The following is a 23211-nucleotide window of genomic DNA, read 5'->3' on the forward strand; positions in this document are numbered from 1 at the left end:
TATGTACCTATGTAGACAGAGAAATATGGATTTATTTTGCTTAAAAGTCATTGTTTTTTGGCAGTGTTTTCTGGGAGGCAATTCCTACATTCCAGGTCCACTTGAAGAATTGATGTGCAACCCAGCGTAGGGAAGAACTGCTTCTGGACCGCACCCGAGGCAGCACCACCGACAACGGAGCCCGGCCACCTGCTGTACCCATCCACCTTCTCTGGTTGACCTCCCTGGGGCCAGACGGCCCACTCAGAGTCTGTGCTCCCTCCTATGGAGGTGAGTTGTGTTTCCCACAAAAAGTGTTGAAGTCCTAACCCGCAGAACCTGTGAATGTGACCTTATTTGTAAATAGGGTCTTTGCAGACGATCCAGTGAAGATGAGGTCATCAGGGTAGGCTCTAATCCAATATGACTTTGCCCTTAGATGAAGGAGCCATGTCCACAGGCGTGCACACAGGGAGAATGCCACAGGAACCTGCAGGCAGAGATTGGGGGTACATCTACCAGCCAAGGAACACCCAGGACTGCCAGCAGTACCAGGAGATTGCAGAGCGACACGGGCATCCTCCTTACCGCTCTCAGAAGAATCCAGCCCTGCAGATACCTGAACCTTCAGTTTCCAACCTCCAGACCTGGAAGACAGTAAAGCTCTGTTGTTGTAAGCCCCGGTGTGTGGTCCTTTGTGACAGCAGCCCTAGGACCCTAACTCACTCCTCCCGCACAGCCTTTATAATGAAGGTCCAGTTCCTGAGTTCGGCACACTGTGCCCCTACCAGGTCAGACATTTGAGTAACTCTCCAACCCCAACATGCCAGTCGGACCAAACTCCGTGCGCTTGTTGAACTGGGCCCTTCCTTTGAACACACTTCTCAGTTTTGCTTGGCTAGTTCCTACTTGTCTGCAAGACCGAGCTCATACATGGCGTCCTCTGGACAGCCTTCCCTGACCTTCAGGCCTGGCCGAAGGGCTGCGTTGTGTCTGCAAAGCCTGCTGAGCATGCGTCTACTGTTGAACTTATTACACCTTCTTATGATAATTGACTGACTTATCTGTCAACCCCTTGAGACTAAGAGCGCCTTGAGGGCAGATATATTGAGCCTTCAGTGCCCACTATGAATCACCAGTTAACAAAATCCACTCCCTTAATGTGTACCTGTAGATATAAAGAATGGATTTAAAATGTAAACACAGGACAAGGAACCAATTGCCTATTCCAGACTTGAGCATCATATGAACGCATGAGGCATAGATTCTCCTACAAGCTGGAGTGAGGTGAATGAAAATCAAGGTGAATCACCACATCTTCAGCTCATTATTTCTCCTACGAAATGAGAAGGATCCATATTTATTCCACTTTCCCCCCCACCCCCCAGCAGAAAAAGGATGCCTCCTGATTTTCATGCTGCATCCCATAGAATGTGACAAGTCTGTAAGGCACTTGTCTTTGTGGATGGAGGCAGAGCACCGAGTGGGGATGAGATGCTTCCTGATGCTGCAGTACCGGTTTGGCACCACAAGAGGGAGCCAGGAATGGCTGGACGGGTTGATACACCCAACAAACCAAGTAATTTTGGCATCCAAGAGTTGAGAAGATTCCTAAAACAGAAAATCTCAGGATACAAGAGCTGTTTTCCCAGTGATATAAGACCCCTCCCCTGCCTCACCCTTTCTCCCTCCACCCCCAGTTCCCACATTGAATATTTGCAATCTTCAATAGATTAAATATTGAAGACTGAAGATAGAATATTTTCCATCTTCAGGCCAGCAATCAGATAAGCATCTACAAAAGATGGAGCCACGCGGGGTTTACAAAAGTCACCTGTATTCCAGCCAAAATAGCTTTAAAAAGGAATCCCTGCTAAAGGGGGGGGGGGGACAAACTACGTAAGACACAATACATTTAAAATATGTATTGAAATTACAAATCAAACTTTTTCCATATGATTCCAGAGTACAAAACACAACATTAAAAGGCATTCAAACAGCTCTTTTATACATCACAGTGTTAGTGGCACAAAATGTACTGACATTTCAAAAACACAAATCAAATCTGTTTTGATTTTGTTTTACCACCACTTGTCAAATACATAACGTATGTGCATGACTCATTCATGCATATTTTTATACAAGATTAAAATACACCCATAGTAAAGTGAGCAAAGAAGGAAAGAAAGGGCAGGCATGGGGCATGTAGCTACCCCTCGCTGAAGGCTCCGGAACTGTGGAAGACAGAATTGCACAAATCAAAGGAAGGGTGGAGACCCTGGGTTTTTTAAACATCAAGACGGCATGCTCTCCTAGTTGTGAAGCATTAGCAAATAGGTTTTAATGCAGGCCCCTTTGTTCCTTTTGGTGTTTTTGGTAATACCGGTCATAATCCCTTCATTTTGTTTATTTTCATAAGGGCTTAGGTTAATTATCAGAAATAAACAAGCTTTGGTATTTTTTAAAGAGAACTTCATGAAACTTTACACATGCAAAATGTTTTCCCTTGATGATCTCCTTCTGATTTATATATATACACAGGTGTGCTCACTAATAAATGAGAATCTGAGACACACACACAAAGCCCATCCTGGATCCTTTCAATCCCCTAATTTTTAAAGACTACCAAGAAATTTTTTTTTAATTTGTAAAATGACTTCTAACTTTCGCAATACAAATGAAAACAATAAACTCATCTTGAAGTAATTTTTGCATCTCTGATAGTCCCTCCCATGGGCCCTGTGTTCTAATCAGGAACTGGCCTGTGCCCTAAGCTGGTTTTATGGAGTAATATATTGTCAAGATCATTTGTTCCCCTTTAAGAAAATAGGCCAGGTGCGGTGGCTCAGGCCTGTAATTCCAGCACTTTGGGAAGCCAAGGTGGGTGGATCACCTGAGGTCAGGAGTTTGAGACTAGCCTGGCCAACATGGTGAAACCCCATCTCTACTGAAAATACAAAATTAGCTGGGCGAGGTGGCGGGCACCTGTAATCCCAGCTACTTGGGAGGCTGAGGCAGGAGAATCGCTTGAACCTGGGAGGTGGAGCTTGCAGTGAGCCGAGATCCTGTCATTGTACTCCAGCTTGGGCGACAAGAGCGAAACTCTGTCTCAAAAAGAAAAAAAAAGAAAGAAAATGCCAGAGGTGGCAGATGCTGGTTCCTTTGTCCACAGCTACTCCTGTGAATTGAGGAGGAAGAACTAATTTGGACAGCTATTCCTGCAATCCAGTGCTTTATCTCAGATCCTAAGTCAGTCTCTGCTACGTGGACATCTATAGTGACTGCATCTTTGCAAGGTGCTGGCCTCCTGTGAGGCTGCAAGTTCATCTGGCTGGGCTATGGACTACACAGCAGAGCCAGACCGAGAGGTCAGGCATGTCCAGCAAAACCTCCAAATGTGGTCAGTTACTCAAGGGCCTCAGAGAAGCCACAGGTCCACTCAGCTATGGCCAGTCCTCACTGGCCACCCCACCTGGGCGGCAGTACAGCAGCCATGGTTGTCTAAGGGCCTTCGCCCCTTACTCCCCAGGATTAAAGGCCTCTTAGTGAACACATGCCATGTGCTTCTGGGGCTTGCAGTGAACACCATCTGTAAGAGTGAATGCCATTTTTCAATTGAGACAAATTATGCCGCTTCACAGGAATAAGTCCGTTCACTCAATGCAGAACTCCCCAGGTTTTACTGGGGAGTGATGGCAAGACCAAAGTCCAAACCCAGGGCCATCTGCCTGTGTGCTATTTCCATTTTACATCGAGCAGGGTTCATACTGTATTCCCATCAAAGATAAGTCTGGCATTCCTTACTAAAACAGAAGGAAATGCGAGTTTATGTATCTCAGAGTCATCTTGCTGGTATTTATATAGGAAATGGACAATTTTAATTTTATACCTAGATCAAAATGAGGAAACTGAGGCATGCTTCATACAAAAAGAGCCAGCAGGTGCTAATTTGACTGCCCCTGGCTGGCCCCAGAATCTCTGTGGTCCCTATCTGGGTTGAACTACGTGCTTGTGAAACATATCAGAGGTGAAGGCACAAGGATAGCTGGAGCTACAGATGTGCATGACTGGGCCAGAGACTCTTCCAATAGAACAGCCTGTCCCTCTAGAAATAAGGTCATCTGAGCTCTAGCCCTGGGGATGTAGCCTTTCCAAAGGCTCTGACTCTCATCCTAAGGATGGGGGTGCTACTGTGTGGGCTCATGCGATGGGCAGCCGCAATTTCAGGCAGGAAGGATGAGCATATGGTGGAGGCGTGTCCTGTGAGCCACCGGACACAGGGCCACAGGCCTCCCATATGTGCTGGGCATTTTAAAGGGCAGTGGCTGGACAGCTGCATCCACATATCACAGGCTGAAGGCTCAAGCCCAACCAATGACTCCCGCATGGAGTTGCCACCCACCTCCAGAAAAGCTAGTCTAACAGTAGACACCATCACAGCACCACAAACTACAGAGAGCCACAGCCCAGGTTTCATCCAGAAAGGGAGTCGCAGGCATGTTCTTACTGAGTTACTAAACTTGCAATTACAAGGAGAGCTTTTTGAATGTAATTTTGACACAGAGGGATTTTCTAAATGGCTTCGGTTTCATAAGGAAAATCAACATGAGAGGTGAAGAGTGAGGTGACGCTATTTCTTCTAACGAATTCAATGTTAGGAAATAAGAAATAAATTTCCAACCAGGGAAGGTAAACTAGGACCTGAGACTGACACTCAAATGCAGAAGTCAAACACACACAAAGCAACATTTAAAAAATGTGCTTGTGATGAGCAAATAACTGAGATAAAAGGATTTTGTTTTTGTTTTACTTCTTTATAGAATGTTTAACAAGATTTTTAAAATCGCACTGTAATATATCTACAATATTTGCCTGTTATTTTTAGAAGTTTTAAGTTCAATGCAGTTTGCTTTGTAAAAGCACCTGTGGCCTTTAGAAGTAAATTCTCTTTAAAGAATACACTTTCTCCACTTTTCAAAGTCAATCAGTGGAGTAATGTGTGTGTCCTTATTAATCCCTGCATCCTGCTGCCATGGAAACGATCACAGACAGCCCTGTAAAAGATCAAGTGGTAAAATCCCTACGTTAAAATGAAGTGAAATGGGAGGTTCTTTTCCCCAACAAGAGCAAAATGGTTAGCAACAGGACTTGGAACTGTGTAAGATATATGATTTCTCAAAATGACTAGAGCATTTTAAAAATGTGAAAATCTGGCAGGCTCTTCCCTAGCCCCAGAGTCCCCCAGCCTCTGCCAAGAGGCCCTACGTCTGCGGATCAATGAGGCTGCTTTCTTCTTACTGTCTACCGGAAGACTGAGGCCAGAGGCCAGACGGCAGCAATTCGGAGGAGAGCCACTTCCAAGCAAAGCAGTTGGATTGAATACAATAAAAAGCGTTTTCTGCTACCTGGGAGAGAAGGGATGAGGCCCATGAGCTGAGCTGAATCACCAAAGAGAGAAAACAACAAAAGGCAAATCTAATGGAGATGAGATGTTCCTTTAAACATGTCAATATTATCAAGGAAATGCAACAATATAGGAACCACATTTATAACAGTACATAGCTTACAGCGTTCAAAAAGTTATTACAGCAAGTTTCAAGAAAAACACAAAGAGTGCATAAGGCTTTCTAAATCTCCTGAAAAGTCGTTTAACTATAACTTCTTAAAATGCACATTTCAAGAAAGGCATAGGATGGTTTATATGCACCTTGTTGATTTTCACTACTCAGTTGGAAAAAAATACCTTCTAAAAAGGATTTTACTAAATGCCATTAGTAATAAAAACAGTTGTCATAAACAGAGTGCTTTTCTCAAGCTGGGATAATCAGATTCTGTCTGAAGAGAGTGGCAGTCCTTAAAAGACTTCTCTGACAACATGGTGCCATCTAGAAGCCAAGGAGGAGAAAGTCTCTTAGGCCATCCCCAGACATGCCTAGTCTACCACAGAGAGAAAGCTGCCTGGTGCACTTCTCACAGCACCTCCCTGTCATCTGCAGAGATTGATCTGTGGGGATGTGCTCTACCCACACCTGCCTCCCCTCCCCACCACACCTGGGGCCTCAGCGAACGTTGTGACATAGGTCCCTGAAATCACGGCGTCCAGCCTGACACTGTGAAGCTCAATGGGGCACATAAGGCAAGAAAGATGTTTAGTGAGGGGGGGACGGTGGGGAGGGCTGGGGGAGAGCCACACTTCCTGGAGGCAGGGATGTGTTCCAGCATCGCGCTTCCTCTAGGTGGGTAACGGGTCGTCGTCACCTTTACTGCACTTGCACTTGCAGCAAAGTACAAAGGGAGTGGCCAGGAGTAGGAAAGGTGAGGCCACCAAGAGCAGGAGCCCAAATCCTGCAAAAATGCCCACGACCTGGAAGAAAGAAACAAAAGGGTAGAGGTAAGGAGGGCTGGTCTGTAGGTTCCAGAGCTAAAGTGTAAACCACACAACCACCTACCCATCCATCCATCCATCCATCCATCCACCCAAACATCCATCTATCCATCCACCTATCTACACATCTAGTCATCATCTACCCATTCATCCATTAACCATCATCCATCTCTCTATCCATCCATCCACCTACCCATCCATCTATCCATCCATCCATCTACCCATCTAACCATCATTTATCCATTCATCCATTAACCATCATCCATCTCTCTATCCATCCACCCACCTACCCATCCATCTATCCATCCATCCATCTACCCATCTAACCATCATCTACCCATTCACCCATTAACCAACATACATCTCTCTATCCATCCATCCACTTACCCATCCATCTATCTACTCATCCACCCATCCATTTACCCATCCGTCCAACCATCCACCCACCCATCAATACCTAGCCATCATCCACCCATCTATCCATCTAACCATTATCCATCTATCCATCCACTCTCATCCATCTAGCCATCCATCCATCATCCATGCATCCATCCACCTATTCATCCATCCACCCACTCACCCACCCATCTATTTATTCATCCACCTATCCACCCATCCACCTATCCATCCACCCATCTATCCATCTAACCATCATCCATCTGCCCATCAATTCACCAGTCTACACCCTTCCATTCATATACCCACCATCTACCCACCCACCCACTCATCTGCCCACTATATATCCATCCACCGACTATATATTCTTTCCTTCATTTTTCCCTCATTCTTCTTTTCCACCTCTTCCTTTCCCTTCCTTCTCTCTCTCCACCCTTTTCCATCTAAACACCCAAACATCCATACATCTATATATCCAATTAACTAAGAAGTTTCCTCTCAGCAGTCACCCTGACCCAGACACTGCACTTGACGCTGCAAATACAGAGGTGCATACATCTTGGCCCTCGAGGAACACCCTGTCTGGCAGAAAAAGACCAAGATCTAATCAACTGATAACAAGACATTCTACAGAAACTGCCATCAGGTTGCAGGAGTGCAGCCCCACACACCCCCGCCATGTGAGTGACAGACACCATTTGCTAGGGAAAAGGAGGGTTTCCAATGGCAGGTGGCTGAGATAATGGAGACAAGCAGGTTGTTACTACAGAAGAAAGACTGGAATAGTGCATTTCTGACGAGAAAACAGAAAAGACACAGAAATGGTGCATCAGAGAATGACCTGGCCCCCTGTCCTTCCTGGAGTTTAAAGCCCAATACTGACTGTTACGTATTTTGATTTTTGCTTGAAAACATGTTTATCCCTAGTTATGAGTAAAAGCCAAAAGAAATAAGCCTCAAATGCAGACATGCCATCATCTGAGTCAGGCGGCATGGCTGGTCAAAGAGGCACACAGCCTGCTTTCCAGCCGGCCTCGCCATTCGCAGAGTCCCAACCCAGGCACGCAGCCTGCAGAACTGAGAGCAAAGACAGGGCTAGACCGCCACCTAGTGTTCAGTGTGGCCAGTAAATGCAAGCACCAGCACATGGTTCTCATTCCAACTCAGCCTTCACTTCTCCCTGGGTCTGTTTTCTCATCTATAAAATAAACAAATGAAGTAAAAGATCTTTATGGGCCATTATCAGCCCTAAAATATGAGACTCTACTAAAGCATCCCAGATGTGTGGAAGAAAGTATACCTCGACTGAGATTTCTCCTGAAAATCAACACCAACACATACACACATACGTGCATACGTTTATAAATTAGATTGCATTTAATAAATCATGCCACATTGCATTTATACATTAGACTATACTAATGCTGGGAATCCATGCCTGCTGCCCAGTTGGCTACGTTCATTTGTCTGAACAACATATCAACATTGGAACTACCCAGTGTGAATTCAGGTTGTGCTTTACTGAAATCATGTGCACGCTGATATGCAGAATGCATAAAACATGCAGTAAGCTCTACCCTATTTGAAGGGAAATTTTGAGCAGCCTCGACTACCTGGCACACAACTGTCAGTCTTGAAAGAGCCACACATTCTTTGCAGTCAAAATCATGCCAAAATCCTGGACCAAATGATCACATTCTTGGCCAATCACACACCATCTTCGCTTTTCACTCAGTCTACCTCATGTCTACATTTGCCTGCTGTTTGAGAAGTTGGGTTACCCAACATATTGCCAATTGGTGACAGGCAGATGCAGGTATTGCCAGAGTTATGCAGCCAGCAGTAAAAAATGAGACAGGAAGCAAACATCACAAAGCAGAAAGAACCACTCTGTGTGTGTGCTGTGGATGTGTGTCAGATACTTGATCACAGAAGGCAGAGGGATGGGTAAACAGTTTCAGGGTCCAGAGAGAATCTGTACAGCACAGCTTCATTTGTACTGGCAAACCCTAAGATTTAAAGGAACAGTTAACCCTTCCCATGAAGTTTCTTAGATGTATGCTACTTAAAGCCAGAACACCCTTTCTGCAAACCATTCTAAGTTCCCATGCACAGCCCGGCACCTCTCATAATAAATGTCCGACCCAGGTTTATGGGACAAGCCAGTTGAAAAGAAACTGACAAGGTTCTGAATGGCTGCCCCCAGAGAATTCTTGTACAAACCACATTCAAGGGCTTGGAAGACTAAGCCAAAATCTGAGATCTGGTAAGGTGAACGGAACACTATTAATTCACAGAAACTAGGTAACTGAAGGTGGCACAGACAAGTTCAGAATCACAGTATCATATTTGATCCCTGGATTATAATCCAGTCTAATTTTCTCATTTCACAGATGCAAAATCTATACCCAAAAAGCTATTCCAGAGGTCCAATATTTGTTTAAAACAGACAGAGCTTAGCATCCTGGTGTAAGTACAAGAGATAGATCGTGCCTATTTCACTGATCTCAGTGAGAAATACCCTTAGAACAGTCACTGCATGTGGCTTCCAGGACATAAGCATTTCTGGAAGGAACACCTGGTCCTTCGGCTCAGTCTCTGAAACTATCACTGTGCACCCCTCCACGGATGCATGTGAATACAGAAGATCAGTAATCAGCAGGCTTTCGTAAATACCATCCTTTGGCTAAAAATGAACTCTTTATCAAAGATGGACTGGGGTAAAGAAAGTTTCCTTTCACTTCTCAAAAGAGAAGGAAGAGCTGGTTTTGGGTAAGATTCTCCCTTGTCAGATGCTGATGTCCTAAGGAAGTAAAGTTACTCTAGTGAAAATGAAATGCTCCTCCACATGATGGCTGATTTCTGGGATAGCGCCGGAAAAAGGCCGGCAAGCACTTCATGCAATCGTGTGTACAGCGAATGCACAGAAGGGCAGATGGACAGGGCACAGGTGCGGCTCACAGCACCCACACTCACTCCAGCAACCCCACAGTCAGTCCCACATGAGACATCTGACCACCCTGCGGTCTTGCATTCGCGGCCACTCTGCTGGTTCTCATGCTCATTTGCTTCAACAAGAGACTCTCCTATACTGAATAAAAAATGTATCACTTGGGATGAAACAAACTGTACAATAACTTTATGCAACAAAGACAATTCTTCCTTTACAGCACTGTTATCTTGTTCGAAAGGTCCACTTGACATGCGTGCCAGGTAAGATGCAAGTGGCATATAAAACCTCTGCTCCCGTAAAAAATAATGAAAGCAGCCTGCAATCTCAAGGAGACACGTTGGAATTCCCCCAAATCTCTTAGAATAATCTTACTGAGCTTCACATCTAAAGGCAGGAAGAACTGGGGAGAAGGAATCTTTCAAAATGATCCTGAAAGTTGGGAATCACAGGACACTGAATTCAGGGCATTTCTGAGTGCTCCTGAGGTTTGAGTGGAGCAAGCCCCTGCGTGACAGAGAAATGTGTCCCCAGGGAGCCAATGAAACCTGACTTGGGCAAGAAGTTCTAACCCACGGCAGGGTCAGTGACAGAGGGTGGCCCAGCTGATCCATTTGTAGGATGGGAAAGCAATTTGGTGGGTCAAGATGAGGACTTTAGTAAACAGAGCAGAACAGAAAATGCAAGAGCACAGAGTGGGTAAGTTATGTCGATGTGGGTGTGCACAGGGATGTTTTATGGGTTAGGAGGTACTACACTGGTATATGTCTGCCTGTGGGCTACAGTCAAGTAAGATTCCAAAGACGCTGCTCAGCACATGCTGTGGCCTGGGTTGTTTGGAGACAGGTAAAGGGAGAAGCAGGAGCTGGAGCAGAGCCTTAAAAATGGATGGGAGGGATAGAGCTTGACAGGGAGAAGGCACAAAACAGGGCAAGAGAGAGACACAGGAGTGGAGAAGGCAGAACAGCAGGCCATCCTGAGCAGGGCTCCTCTGAGGCCACAAGGCTGGCAGATTCTGCTTTGTAGAGATGAAGATGACAAGGGAGGCCAAATGTGGAGGACCAAGAGGCTCAGCAGAAGTCTTCAGGTTACGCCCCGTCTGAGCATTTTATTCTGCTGCTCTAAAGCCTTCTGTGGCTCCCTAGTGCCATACAGACTTAAGTCTACAGCACGACACCACACCATCTCCAAGTCCAATCACTACTCTGCCCCTAACTTCCCATCAGCTGCACTCCCGGAGGCTCCCCAGCCAGCCCCAGTGTCCCATTCTGTGCCTCTGCTCACACTGTCCTCTCCTCCTTCAGAACACTTTCTGCAACTTCCAGTATTTAGGACTTCTATGGTCTGATTTAGGTGCCACTCATTTCATACTATTTTTCTTGAATATTCCAGCTTGCTGAATTATCAACAAGAAATAATTCTTGGCTTCTAATGTCTCACCCTGCCTTGCGATCTTATGAGTTTCCCACAGCCTGGCAGGTGCACGTGCCACAAAGGCACCTGGTGCTACCGGGTTTCCTTCACAGCACTGCATTTGGGAGCGCGCTCAGTGCTGTAGCAGCCTGGAGGAAGGACAGGGCAGGGCAGATGCCGGAAGCCTGAAAACTAGGCAGGAGGCGGCAGAAGTGAACTCTTTACACGGACTCATTTCCAAAAAGCAGACAGAGATGAGTCCGAGCAAAGCCGGGGCTCCTAAGGAGGGTGGGCGTCCACTCAAACGGCTGCACGCTGTCGCTTGCTGCACCTTGACACTCCTGGCTGCTCTGCTTCTCCAAACACTATCGCTCCAGGTCCCACTGCACTTTTGTGAACTATAACTTTTTTTTTTTTTGAGACAGAGTCTTGCTCTGTCACCTAGGCTGGAGTGCAGTGGCACGATCTTGGATCACTGCAACCTCTGCCTTCAAAGAAAGGAAGAACTATTAGGTGTCATTAGAGAGGTGGTGTTACTCCTGTCCCTAGAAGAAACAAAAACAGTTCTTCCTGTCTTTGGATGGGGATGAACAAGCTCCAAGTCATCCACTTCCACCTTCTCCTCACCAGGAGCAGAACCAGAAAATGAAACAGCTCTCATGGCTCCTGGGACAGGGACACAGCAACCCTTTGCTCCTTGTCCGGCCCTGTGAAGTTCCCCACGTGTAGAAAGCCGCTGAAGGCACAAGGACCATCAGCCCTGTGGGGAGGGCTGTGAGTCAACATCCACGGCCAAATGGGTCATTCACGATTTTGCCCGTGCACTACTTCCAAAGATAACTGTGTCCCAGGCACAGGACCAGTGCCAAAGAGGCTACAAAGACGAGCAAAACAGGTCCCTGCTCCCAAGAGCACTTTTCTGTGTCCTAAGAGATAAGATGCAGATGAGCACTGGGCTATGACCAGCGTGGGGTGGGGCCATGTGGGAGGGAGGGCTCTTCTTGGATGACCATCACAGACAAGAGGCTTCACGGAGGAGGTCACACCTGTCTTCTTGGATGACCATCACAGACAGGAGACATCACGGAGGAGGTCACACCTGTCTTCTTGGATGACCATCACAGACAGGAGGCTTCACGGAGGAGGTCACACCTGTCTTCTTGGATGACCATCACAGACAGGAGACTTCACGGAGGAGGTCACACCTGTCTTCTTGGATGACCATCACAGACAGGAGGCTTCACGGAGGAGGTCACACCTGTCTTCTTGGATGACCATCACAGACAGGAGGCTTCACGGAGGAGGTCACACCTGTCTTCTTGGATGACCATCACAGACAGGAGGCTTCACGGAGGAGGTCACACCTGTCTTCTTGGATGACCATCACAGACAGGAGACTTCACGGAGGAGGTCACACCTGTCTTCTTGGATGACCATCACAGACAGGAGGCTTCACGGAGGAGGTCACACCTGTCTTCTTGGATGACCATCACAGACAGGAGGCTTCACGGAGGAGGTCACACCTGTCTTCTTGGATGACCATCACAGACAGGAGGCTTCACGGAGGAGGTCACACCTGTCTTCTTGGATGACCATCACAGACAGGAGGCTTCACGGAGGAGGTCACACCTGTCTTCTTGGATGACCATCACAGACAGGAGACTTCACAGAGGAGGTCACACCTGTCTTCTTGGATGACCATCACAGACAGGAGACTTCACGGAGGAGGTCACACCTGTCTTCTTGGATGACCATCACAGACAAGAGGCTTCACGGAGGAGGTCACACCTGTCTTCTTGGATGACCATCACAGACAAGAGACTTCACGGAGGAGGTCACACCTGTCTTCTTGGATGACCATCACAGACAGGAGACTTCACGGAGGAGGTCACACCTGTCTTCTTGGATGACCATCACAGACAGGAGACTTCACGGAGGAGGTCACACCTGTCTTCTTGGATGACCATCACAGACAGGAGGCTTCACGGAGGAGGTCACACCTGTCTTCTTGGATGACCATCACAGACAGGAGGCTTCACGGAGGAGGTCACACCTGTCTTCTTGGATGACCATCACAGACAGGAGGCTTCACGGAGGAGGTCACACCTGTCTTCTTGGATGACCATCACAGACAGGAGGCTTCACGGAGGAGGTCACACCTGTCTTCTTGGATGACCATCACAGACAGGAGACTTCACGGAGGAGGTCACACCTGTCTTCTTGGATGACCATCACAGACAAGAGGCTTCACGGAGGAGGTCACACCTGTCTTCTTGGATGACCATCACAGACAAGAGGCTTCACGGAGCAGGTCACACCTGTCTTCTTGGATGACCATCACAGACAGGAGACTTCACGGAGGAGGTCACACCTATCTTCTTGGATGACCATCACAGACAGGAGACTTCACGGAGGAGGTCACACCTGTCTTCTTGGATGACCATCACAGACAAGAGGCTTCACAGAGGAGGTCACACCTGGATGGGGCCACAGAGGGGGTTAGAATGTGGATGTGCAGAGCTGGGCAGGCACAGGAGAAGTAGAGGAAGAGAGTGACAGGAGAAGTAGAGGAAGAGAGTGAACAGGAGAAGTAGAGGAAGAGAGGAACAGGAGAAGTAGAGGAAGAGAGTGACAGGAGAAGTAGAGGAAGAGAGTGACAGGAGAAGTAGAGGAAGAGAGTGACAGGAGAAGTAGAGGAAGAGAGTGACAGGAGAAGTAGAGGAAGAGAGTGACAGGAGAAGTAGAGGAAGAGAGTGACAGGAGAAGTAGAGGAAGAGAGTGACAGGAGAAGTAGAGGAAGAGAGTGACAGGAGAAGTAGAGGAAGAGAGTGACAGGAGAAGTAGAGGAAGAGAGTGACAGGAGAAGTAGAGGAAGAGAGTGACAGGAGAAGTAGAGGAAGAGAGTGATGAAGACCAAGGTGGCAGCAGCAACCAGGGCAAAGGAGAGAGGCAGGGAGAGCACGGGCGCTGCAGGCCAAAGAAGTTCAGAGTGAGCCTGGAGGAGCAGGGAAGATGTGGCCGCCAAGACCCATGCTCAAGCTGTCCCAGGTTCCCAGAGCACTGGGCCTTTGGCAGCTCCAGGGCACGATGGTGTGAGGATATCCGACTGCCAGCCCCAGCTGAGGCCCAAGCCAGCAGCCAGATCAGGCACCAGAAGCATGGGGCACGGACCTGCAGGGGCTCCTGCCCGGCTTCAAAGCTGCCCCAGCCGACGCCATGTGGGCCGCACGTGGGCTGGCTTGGCTGAGCCCTGTTCACACCGCAGATTCCAGAGCAAAATACATGTGAGGATGGTAAGCCTGAGTATGTGGGAGGCTTAGCACCCAGCAACAGCCAGCCAGGGTCCCTGTGGAAAGCACCTGCTCTCACCTGGAACTCACCTTCTCTACAGGGAAACTGCCAGAGTTGGGCAATGGTTTCCAAGTTCTCACCAAGCTGTGACTCAGTTTCTGCCAAGGTGCACACAACAGCATCCACTCACACGGTGGCTGTGCAAATGCCGGGCCCCCCGAGTCAGCACCCAGTCACCCCCTACCTACAGCCCAGGGAAAACCAAGTACAGAAAAGGAATGCAGCCTCCTGGCAGTTTCTATGCTGTGTGGGGAGGGGGTGTAGGTGTTGTTATGGGTTGAATCGTGTCCTCACAAAACAATATGTTGAAGTTCTAGTCCCCTAGTATCTCAGAATGTGACCTTCTTTGGAAACAGGGTCTCTGCAGACGCAATCAAGTTACCATGAGGTGATTAGTGTGGGCCTCAATCCCATACCACTGATGTCCTGATAGAGGGGGGGATTTGGACAATGACGGAAGATGAGGTGGAGACACACAGGGAAGAGGCAGCCAGAGGAAGACGGAGGATTGCAGCGACGCATTGATCTGTCCAGGGATGCCGCAGATGGCTGGCAAACCACAGAAGCTAGACAAGGCTAAGAGGGACTCTCCTGCAGGTTTCAGAGCAGGCAGGGCCCTACTGACACCTTGATTTCAGAATTCTGACCTCCAGGACTGAGCCAATGTTTCTGCTGTTCTGAGCCACCCAGTCTGTAGTGCTTTGTCACAGCAGCCAGAGAAGATCTGGAAGGGGTGTGGATTCAAGCCATGCCGGGTCACGTGCAGCGAGAACAGTCAGAGGAGCTGAAACCAACTCTCTAGACCAGAGGGCAGTACACCATGGCCCTGGGGCCAAATCTGGCTTCATCATCTGTTCTGTTTTGTTTATCCATACAGCTTTATTGGGACATAATTCCTGTACCACGCAATTCAGATAAAGTACACACATTCAACGGTTCCCAGTGTGTTCACAGAGTGATGCAACCATCACCACAGTCACTTCCACCTTCCTGTGTAAACAGTGTCACTGGAACACGGCCAAGGTAACTCACTGACATACTGTCGGCTGCTTCTGTGCTGCCAGGTGGAGTTGACAGTTGCAGCAGAGACCTACGGCCTGGGAGGCCAAGAATGCTCAGCATCTGCTCTTTGATGGGAGGCGTATCTTATCCCCTGCTGTGGACGCCCACACGCTTTGCCAGGTGGTTGGCATTTAAGATTGTCCAGGAAGTGCAGTTGTAGGTGGGTGGACCTTTCCCTCGTCCTGGCAACTGCCTTGAGACTGAGTTTCTCCATCTTTTAGATGAGGCTGACACATCTGCCTCAGAGGCTCTCCTGAGAAATGTCGTGAAGAAGTCACAGACTTGAGCCCTTCACGCCTCTCGAGGAGCAGGCAGGGAGCAGCAGCCAACGTGCCTCCTGCCACTAATCCCTCAGCAGCTTCCCACTCACCCAGCACAAGATCCAGGGTTGTTCTATGGACTGTCAAGCCCTAAAAGGGTCTGTCCCTGCTATCATCTCTGACCATCTCCCCATCACATCACCTCTAGCTGATTTATTAGGTTCTGTGTGCTTGTTGGTTTATCATCTCTGTCCCTGAACAGAACGTAGGCTCCGCAGGACATATCTGTCTCATGCACCACTGTATCTCCAGCTCCTAGAGCAGTATCCAGCACACAGTAGGCTATAAATATGTGTTGAAAGCACAAGTTAATATTAACCAACACGAGGGTCCTTTATCAACTCCAAAGACTGCACAGGCATTACTACCTAGGGCCAGGGTCCCCAATCCCTGGGCCATGGACTGGTAGCAGTCTGTGGCCTGTTAGGAACCAGGGTGAACAGCAGGAGTGAGTGGTGGGGGTGGGGGGAGCAAACGAGCAAACCTTCATCTGTATTTACAGCTGCTCCCCATTGCTCACGTTACCACCTGAGCCCCACCTCCTGTCAGATCAGCAGCGACATCAGATTCTCGTAGGAGCACGAACCCTGTTCTGAACTGCGCCTGCCAGGGATCTGGGTTGCGTGCTCCTTATATGAGAATCGAAATGCCTGATGATCTGTCACGGTCTCCCATCACCCTCAGATGGGACCATCTAGTTGAAGGAAAACAAGCTCAGGGCTCCCACTGATTCTGCGTGATAGTGAGTTGTATAACTATTTCACTATATATTACAATGTAATCATGACATAAATAAAGTGCACAATCAATGCAATATGCTGAATGATCCCTAATCCATCCCCCTGCCCAGTCTGTGGAAAAACTGCCTTCCACGAAGTGAGTCCCTGGTGCCAAAATGATTGGGGACCACTGACCTCGGAATTTTTCCACTCCTTCCTTGTTATCCATTCCTGTTACTACCTTGCTTATCTCAGGGCCTCAAGAGAAAGCTGTCTGTTAACGGCTAGGCAAGGATTCCCTAAACACGGTCAGCAGGTCATGACCAAGGCCATGAGTCTCCTGCAAGTGATGTGAAGTCTGATGCTGAAGACCCATCAGACAGTGAACGTGATGCGCATTGACACCAACTTTGGGCCAGGGCTTCCATAAGGATAAGCCTATACCAGCAAAAACCAGTAGGAAGCACATCTACTAGCTCTTTCTATCCAGGAGATCTTTGTCCTATAGGCAAGTCTGGAAACACTAAAGATACACACACACACACACACACACACACACACACAGAGTCTCTCTCTGAGATCAACCTTCCAGACGAATCACCTCCTACCTGTGTCCGATGCCAGATCACAGATGCCCGGGAGTGGCCTAGCTTGTTCCGGCAGGGTCCCTTATCATAGTGTATCAGGAGGAAATCATCCTGTGAGGGGCAGAGACACAGACGGCGTGAACAAGCAGTTCCTGCTCAGTTCGGTGAGTATCACGGCCATTGATGCATTTCTTCTCCTATGCTCACAATAAGTGGAGACCTGAGGGAGGTGACACAGGGAAGGTACGCACCCGGGAACACCTGGCCACAGCCACTGGAGGCCCAGGCCGCTCCTCCCCAGGGCCTCCCTTCATCACCCAGCAGCCCTGGACAGCACAGCCTTGGGCTCTAGAGGGAGCTTTGGACCAGACTTCAGGCCCAGCCCAAAGAAGGACCTCCCCGCACAGTAGCTGGCTTCTGAGCTTGTGGGAGAGAAGGGATCTCGTGGGGACACAGGGCTACTGAACACGCAGGTCACGGCTGCTCCAAAGAGCTCCTGCTGGCCCCAGCTGGGTGTGATTCCACCAGAGTCCCCCTGCCCTGGCATCTTCCTGCTGCAGTGACAGGGCTATTCCCGGGATTGGATGATTTTCTTTGTTGCTGGCCCATCCCTCTCCATCAGGTCGGGCTTCTCACCTAGAAAGTGCTTCCTCTCCACTCAGGCCACTTGATTTTCCTCATGATTTAAGATCCAGCTCAGGGAGCACTTTCTATCTGCATCTTCTCAGACCATCCCGAATGGGCAGCAGTTCTCTGCGCTCCAGGCACACCTGTGGATGCCTCCCTCCAGGCGTTCTCCACCCCACCTCCATCTCCTGGAGCTGGGACCCTCACACATGTTGGTCTCTCTAAGTGTGTTCCCCAGCTCAGCGCTTGGCACCCAGATCTCAACGACTACCCACTGGTGAGAGGGGAATGGCATTTCTATACCGAGCCCTCTGTTCCTCCAGGACCAGGAGGCGCCGTTTTCAATCCTGATCAATGAAGGAAATGATGAGGCATGTGGTGCTACGGAGGGGCAAGACTGTTGATTCATTTAAGGGAGGCTGTAAACAGACAGCTGCTTTTTCAGAAAAGAACAAATAAACACAGGGCCCAATGAGCCTGAGGAAACAGGAAGTCACTCTTCGGAAAACCAGGAGGAGCAGGACAGGGGTCACGGCCTTCTGCTCCTTTCAATCAACTCTGGTAAGACAGTTTGGGGGCTGCAGCCGGCCTTCCTCTCCTTGTGGGGAGGACACCAGCCTTGAGTTTGCTGATTTTTGGGGTCAAGCCTCCTGGTGTCTGAATGCACAGTGAATGGAGGGCCATCAAATCCTGGCTGTTACAGGTGCAGTAGCAAGAGGCTTTGGCTGGGGGCTGGGGTCCCAGCTACCACTGTCCGCCTCGCTTCTGTGCCTAGATGCCCCATCTGTGAGAGGAAGGGGAGGAGCAGGCAAACACAAAGCCACTTCTGGCCACACCTTTCTCTTCTACAAAGCTATTTCTGTCCACTTCCATCACTGTGAGCTCTCTCCTCCTTGACCTCTTAACCAAAATTTCCTTTGCACTAATATTAATTTACACACCACTGAGATGAGCTCATTCTCCATTTTCCAGACTGCCTCTCACAATGTCTTGTGCTGCAGGCTCTTTAAACGTTTTTGAATTTCTTCTCTGAAATGCAAACCAAATCCTGTGTACTACTCAGTTGAGAAGTGGTTACTGATCTCTGTGAGCAGACATGGACAAGCCTGGCTGCACATCCGAGTCACCTGGACAGCTTTTGGAAGCTGAAGATACTGACTCTGAGGTCTGAGGCAGGGCCCAGTCCTCAGGCTCCCTAAATGATTCTGATCCATCCTATCCTTGGGAAGCACAGACCTCTGCTGGGGGCCAGGCCCCTGATCTTGGTACACAGGGGCTGTCGTCTGGGCCTCATCTTATCTTTCCAGCATCTCTGGCCAGGCCACATATGAGTTCACAGCCTCCTTCATCATGCCCAGGTCTTTGGTAGTAACCTGGCTCTGCACATTCTGTCCTCTCTGGTGAACAAACTCACTCAGCCTTCAAGTCCTCAGCTATCCCCAGGCCCCCAGACCCAGTAACCTCCTGACTCCTCCTTGGGGCCGCCAGGGACTTTACACCCTTAGCCACGCAGCCTCCTTCATAGCAATGTGTCCGGATCATGCCTTATGGGGCTCGCCAGGGAGATGACAAGCTCCTCAAGGTCAAGAACTTCACCCCCCACCCTGCCCCCCCACCCTCATCTCACCAGACCCGCATGGGGTCCAACGGAGCGGAGTTGCTGACACACAGCCAGATTTCATGAACAAAATGAATGTTTATTTAAAAAGCACTTTTCTTATCCCCTGATAAAAGCACTCAAATATGGTTTCACAATATAGAAACGATTGACTTGTGATTTTTAGTTTATTGATGAAGCCCTGAGGCATAACAATCCCAGGAGCTGCAGGAACGCGGATCTATTTCTGTGACAAGGAATACTTTCCTCCTATTGTTCAGAGAAGTTCTATTAAACTCTGAGGTGGGATGAAACAATGGTGCATGCTCCCGGAAGCTGCAATCAGGGAGAGGGTTGGTGAAAGAGCAAATGCCCCAGGGCAATTCTAGCACCTTCAGCTTTAAAATGTCACTCGAACTCTGCCTTGACATAGCCTGATCTAACACAAAGATGTGGTTTTTAGAGTTTGAAAGATCAGGGACAGATGGCCGATTCCCTTCCTCACCAGTTTGAGAAAGATAAACCTCTCTGGCTTTCCTCATTCCAACTCACAGAAATACTGTGTGTGTTAAGGGAAGCAGGTATCCAGAGCAAATTGTATAATGCTGATCTGGAACAATTACCTCAATAAACATTAACTATCTACTGCCAAAAAATACATAAAAGAAAGAAACTGCACATGTCCCTTTTCACAGTAAAAGCAAATGTTGGGCCAGCACTGATAGCTGAGAAGCAGTGAGGATTCAAGGGGAGATGGGCTCGGCCAGGTGCAGATGAGGAGAGGGAAGCAGGGGAGGGGAGGGAGTAAGGACCACGATGGGGAGGAGGCGGTCTGAAATATTCATAACTCCTGGATGTCTGCATATGCCAGAAAGCACGCTTGGGGGAAACAGGAGAGAAAAGCTCCGTGGCAAGCCCTCCTCTCTCCTCTGAATGCTCTTGGCTGGATTCAGGCCATGCATTTATGTGCTTGTCCTAAATCACTGTTAATGTCTTTGGTAAAGGGCTCCAACAGTAGACTCCCTTTCCTTCACATCCGCTTCCTCTGGCCACAGGGTCATTTTTCTTCATGTACAAAGAAAACATAGGAAACTCTGCACGGCCATGAGGATGATGTCTCTGATGGAGGAAAAGTGCGGCCTGGTTCCTCTCCATTAGCAAGAGGGGGAACCTGCTTTAGGGTGGAGCTGGACATGGAGGGCCTTCCTCAGGGACTAGAGCAGAGAGGACACACTTCTGTGCTGGAAGGAAAAAAACAGCAGCTTCCCTCCTAGTCCCTGTCACTTGGTCCAAGCAGCCTGGGGAAACCAAACTTCTGTCAGTCCGTTTCTAATGCAGCCCCCAAATGATCCGCACGGGGCTCTGTGACAAGGTGTAGGAAAACTGACTTTTCACTTTCTTCCTTCTTTACGGAAAGTTACAAATAGTAATAAATTGCAGGCCAGATATTAGATATTATAACATAACTCAATGATCAGTTTAAAAAAAAAAACAAAACTGGAATACAGTAAAATACAAAAATAAATAAATAAATCAGACTTTGAAGGCCCTAAAAAACTTGGTAAGGCTTCAGATGCCACTCCACAAATCCCCTTGGGGACTTGAGCTAAAGAAAATTCATCTTGCCACACTGATTCATTAAGCTTGCCTAGGAAGTAAAAATGAAGCCTCAGGATAGAAGATGGTGAGATTTTACCCAGATGTGGTCAGCCGCATCAGGTTCTACTATGAATTTAGTAATTTAAAGTTCATGAAGAGACAACAGGCCTTTCAAAGGAACAATCCCAAAAGAAGCAATCTAATTTTTTAAGGTAGCCTTTATATTACAGACCTGTTAGCATATGTAACATTCCATCTCAAAGAGACACTCATTTTCTTCTAGACAAATCTCTCAGCCTATGCTTCATTCCACTTTGCCCATTGGTCAAACCACTTCTTCACTTTGGAGGCCTGAGGTGACCCATCTCAGCCACTGTGTGCCAAGCTGAACTGCTCTGAGATAGCCCCATGGTATGAACGCTTGCCCAGAAACACTGATAAGAAAGAACAGTCTCTGGACAGATGAACTGCTAACACGGGAAGCATGGACTTGCTCTGACTGTCCGCCCCGCCCCCCGCTTTATTTGAATGAGACCTGAATGGCTTAATACTATTATTGGATGGACTGGATACATTCATCCTTGCTATGCAGAACAGACATACGTATATCCCTTCATGAGACACAACTTGATTTGCTTGGACTGTCCTAGCTACAATGGTTTCAACAGATAAGTAGGACGCTATTTAATTATAGTTTTATTTATTTATTTATTTTTATTCTTTGAGATGAAGTCTCACTCTGTTGCCCAGGCTGGAGTGCAGTAGTACTACCTCATCTCATTGCAACCTGCGCCTCCTAGGTTCAAGCAATTCTTGTGCCTCAGTCTCCCATGTAGCTGGGACTACAGGTACATGCCACCATGACTGGATAATTTGTATTTTTAGTAGAGACAGGGTTTCACCACGTCGCCCAGGCTGGTCTCGAACTCCTGACCCCAGGTGATCTGACCACCTCAGCCTCCCAAAGTGCTGGGAATATAGGCGTGAGCCACCGAGGCCGGCCTAATTATAGTTCTTAAAAAAGTATGTACCAATAAATTATTCTAAAACTAAAATCATAGCTTCATCGTTTTGGCAAGATGCCCACGCCCTAATATGGGCAAGGAAGGAGAATGAGAAGCTAAATAGCAGCAACCTGTGCATCAGGCCTCAAAGCTCCAGAAAAGCGTGGGCCTGGGAGGTTGTGCCCTCCTGTCAGAGACATGACTCTCGCAGGCACACACAGTAGAGTGTGTTTGAGCAACACTGAAGCAGAGCATACTTGGGAGAAGGCTGCCATATGAGGCCAGAACTTCCGTTCTGCCAGAGAGCAAAGGGGTTGCACATTTTCCCGCCCGGTAGATGACATGAGTGTCAACTGGCCCCAAGCCCAACAGCTCCCCAGCCCCCGCTTCTGTCTGTCCTCACTATCCTGAACACCAGGAAGGAGTCCTGATCAGGAACCCAGGAGCCCAAATCTGGTGTACCCTGATTTTGGGATTTCCAGCCCCCAGAACCATGAGGAATAAATGTCTGTCATTTAACCTGCCTCATCTATGATATTATGTCACAGCAGCCCAAACTGACAACGACAGTCCCCACTTAGACAAAACCTAAGATGATAAAACCCCTTTAAATCCCAGGCTGGATCCTGAACCTGCATGAAGTGTTTAGGTCCCAGAACTATACGAGTCACAAAGGCTTCTGTCCCCATGGCGCTCATGAGAACGTTTTCACAAACCCAGGAGAAACACCAAACAGTGTTCCTTCACTGTTACACAGGAGTAAGCACCAAGCTCTTTAGGAAATAGCTGCTCTGTTTTTCTCATTCCAAATCTAAACCTCAAAGCTAAATGCCACAGGGTGAAGCTGAAGGCCCTACTCACGTCCAGAGACTCCAGGCAGTACCAGCAGAAGGCATGCTTGCAGTTCTTGCACATCATCTGCGCGCAGCCTTCGTCTCGCTCGATGTAGACTTTGCACTTGGGGCAGCGCTTGATGGGCGCGTCGTCCTCTTCCATTTTGAAAGCAGCACTGTGGGAGAAACGCCGTGAGGACTCTGCACAAATGGATCCCACGGGAGACCCAGGAGCACTGGCTATGCTGGAAGCATCGGCTCCACTTCACAGACTGAGTTTTCTTGGTATTAAATGAAAAAACAAAACAAAAACCAAAAAGCAAAGAAACAGAAACTCCAGAAAAAAAAATTAACCAAAACACTGTGAATCAGCCACTTTGAGTTAGGAA

At 48.2% G+C, this 23211-nt stretch overlaps 1 protein-coding gene across 5 annotated transcripts in view; it reads right to left on the reverse strand.

Moving 5' to 3' along the window:
• Positions 1-1889: 1889 nt before the first annotated feature.
• RNF144A (ring finger protein 144A) overlaps positions 1890-23211 on the reverse strand; it is a 127091-nt gene continuing 105769 nt past the window's right edge. For all 5 annotated transcript variants that reach the window (XM_024242356.3, XM_054548424.2, XM_024242358.3 and 2 more), the window contains 3 exons: positions 22851-22998; positions 17184-17273; positions 1890-6343 (listed from right to left, as the gene is read on the reverse strand). In XM_024242356.3, the coding sequence (XP_024098124.2) occupies positions 6212-6343; positions 17184-17273; positions 22851-22998 (370 nt within the window). In that variant the 3' untranslated portion in view covers positions 1890-6211. The remainder of the gene's footprint in view (positions 6344-17183; positions 17274-22850; positions 22999-23211) is intronic.

The sequence above is a fragment of the Pongo abelii genome, chromosome 12 (assembly GCF_028885655.2).
Source record: "Pongo abelii isolate AG06213 chromosome 12, NHGRI_mPonAbe1-v2.0_pri, whole genome shotgun sequence".
In the NCBI taxonomy this organism is placed as follows: domain Eukaryota; kingdom Metazoa; phylum Chordata; class Mammalia; order Primates; family Hominidae; genus Pongo; species Pongo abelii.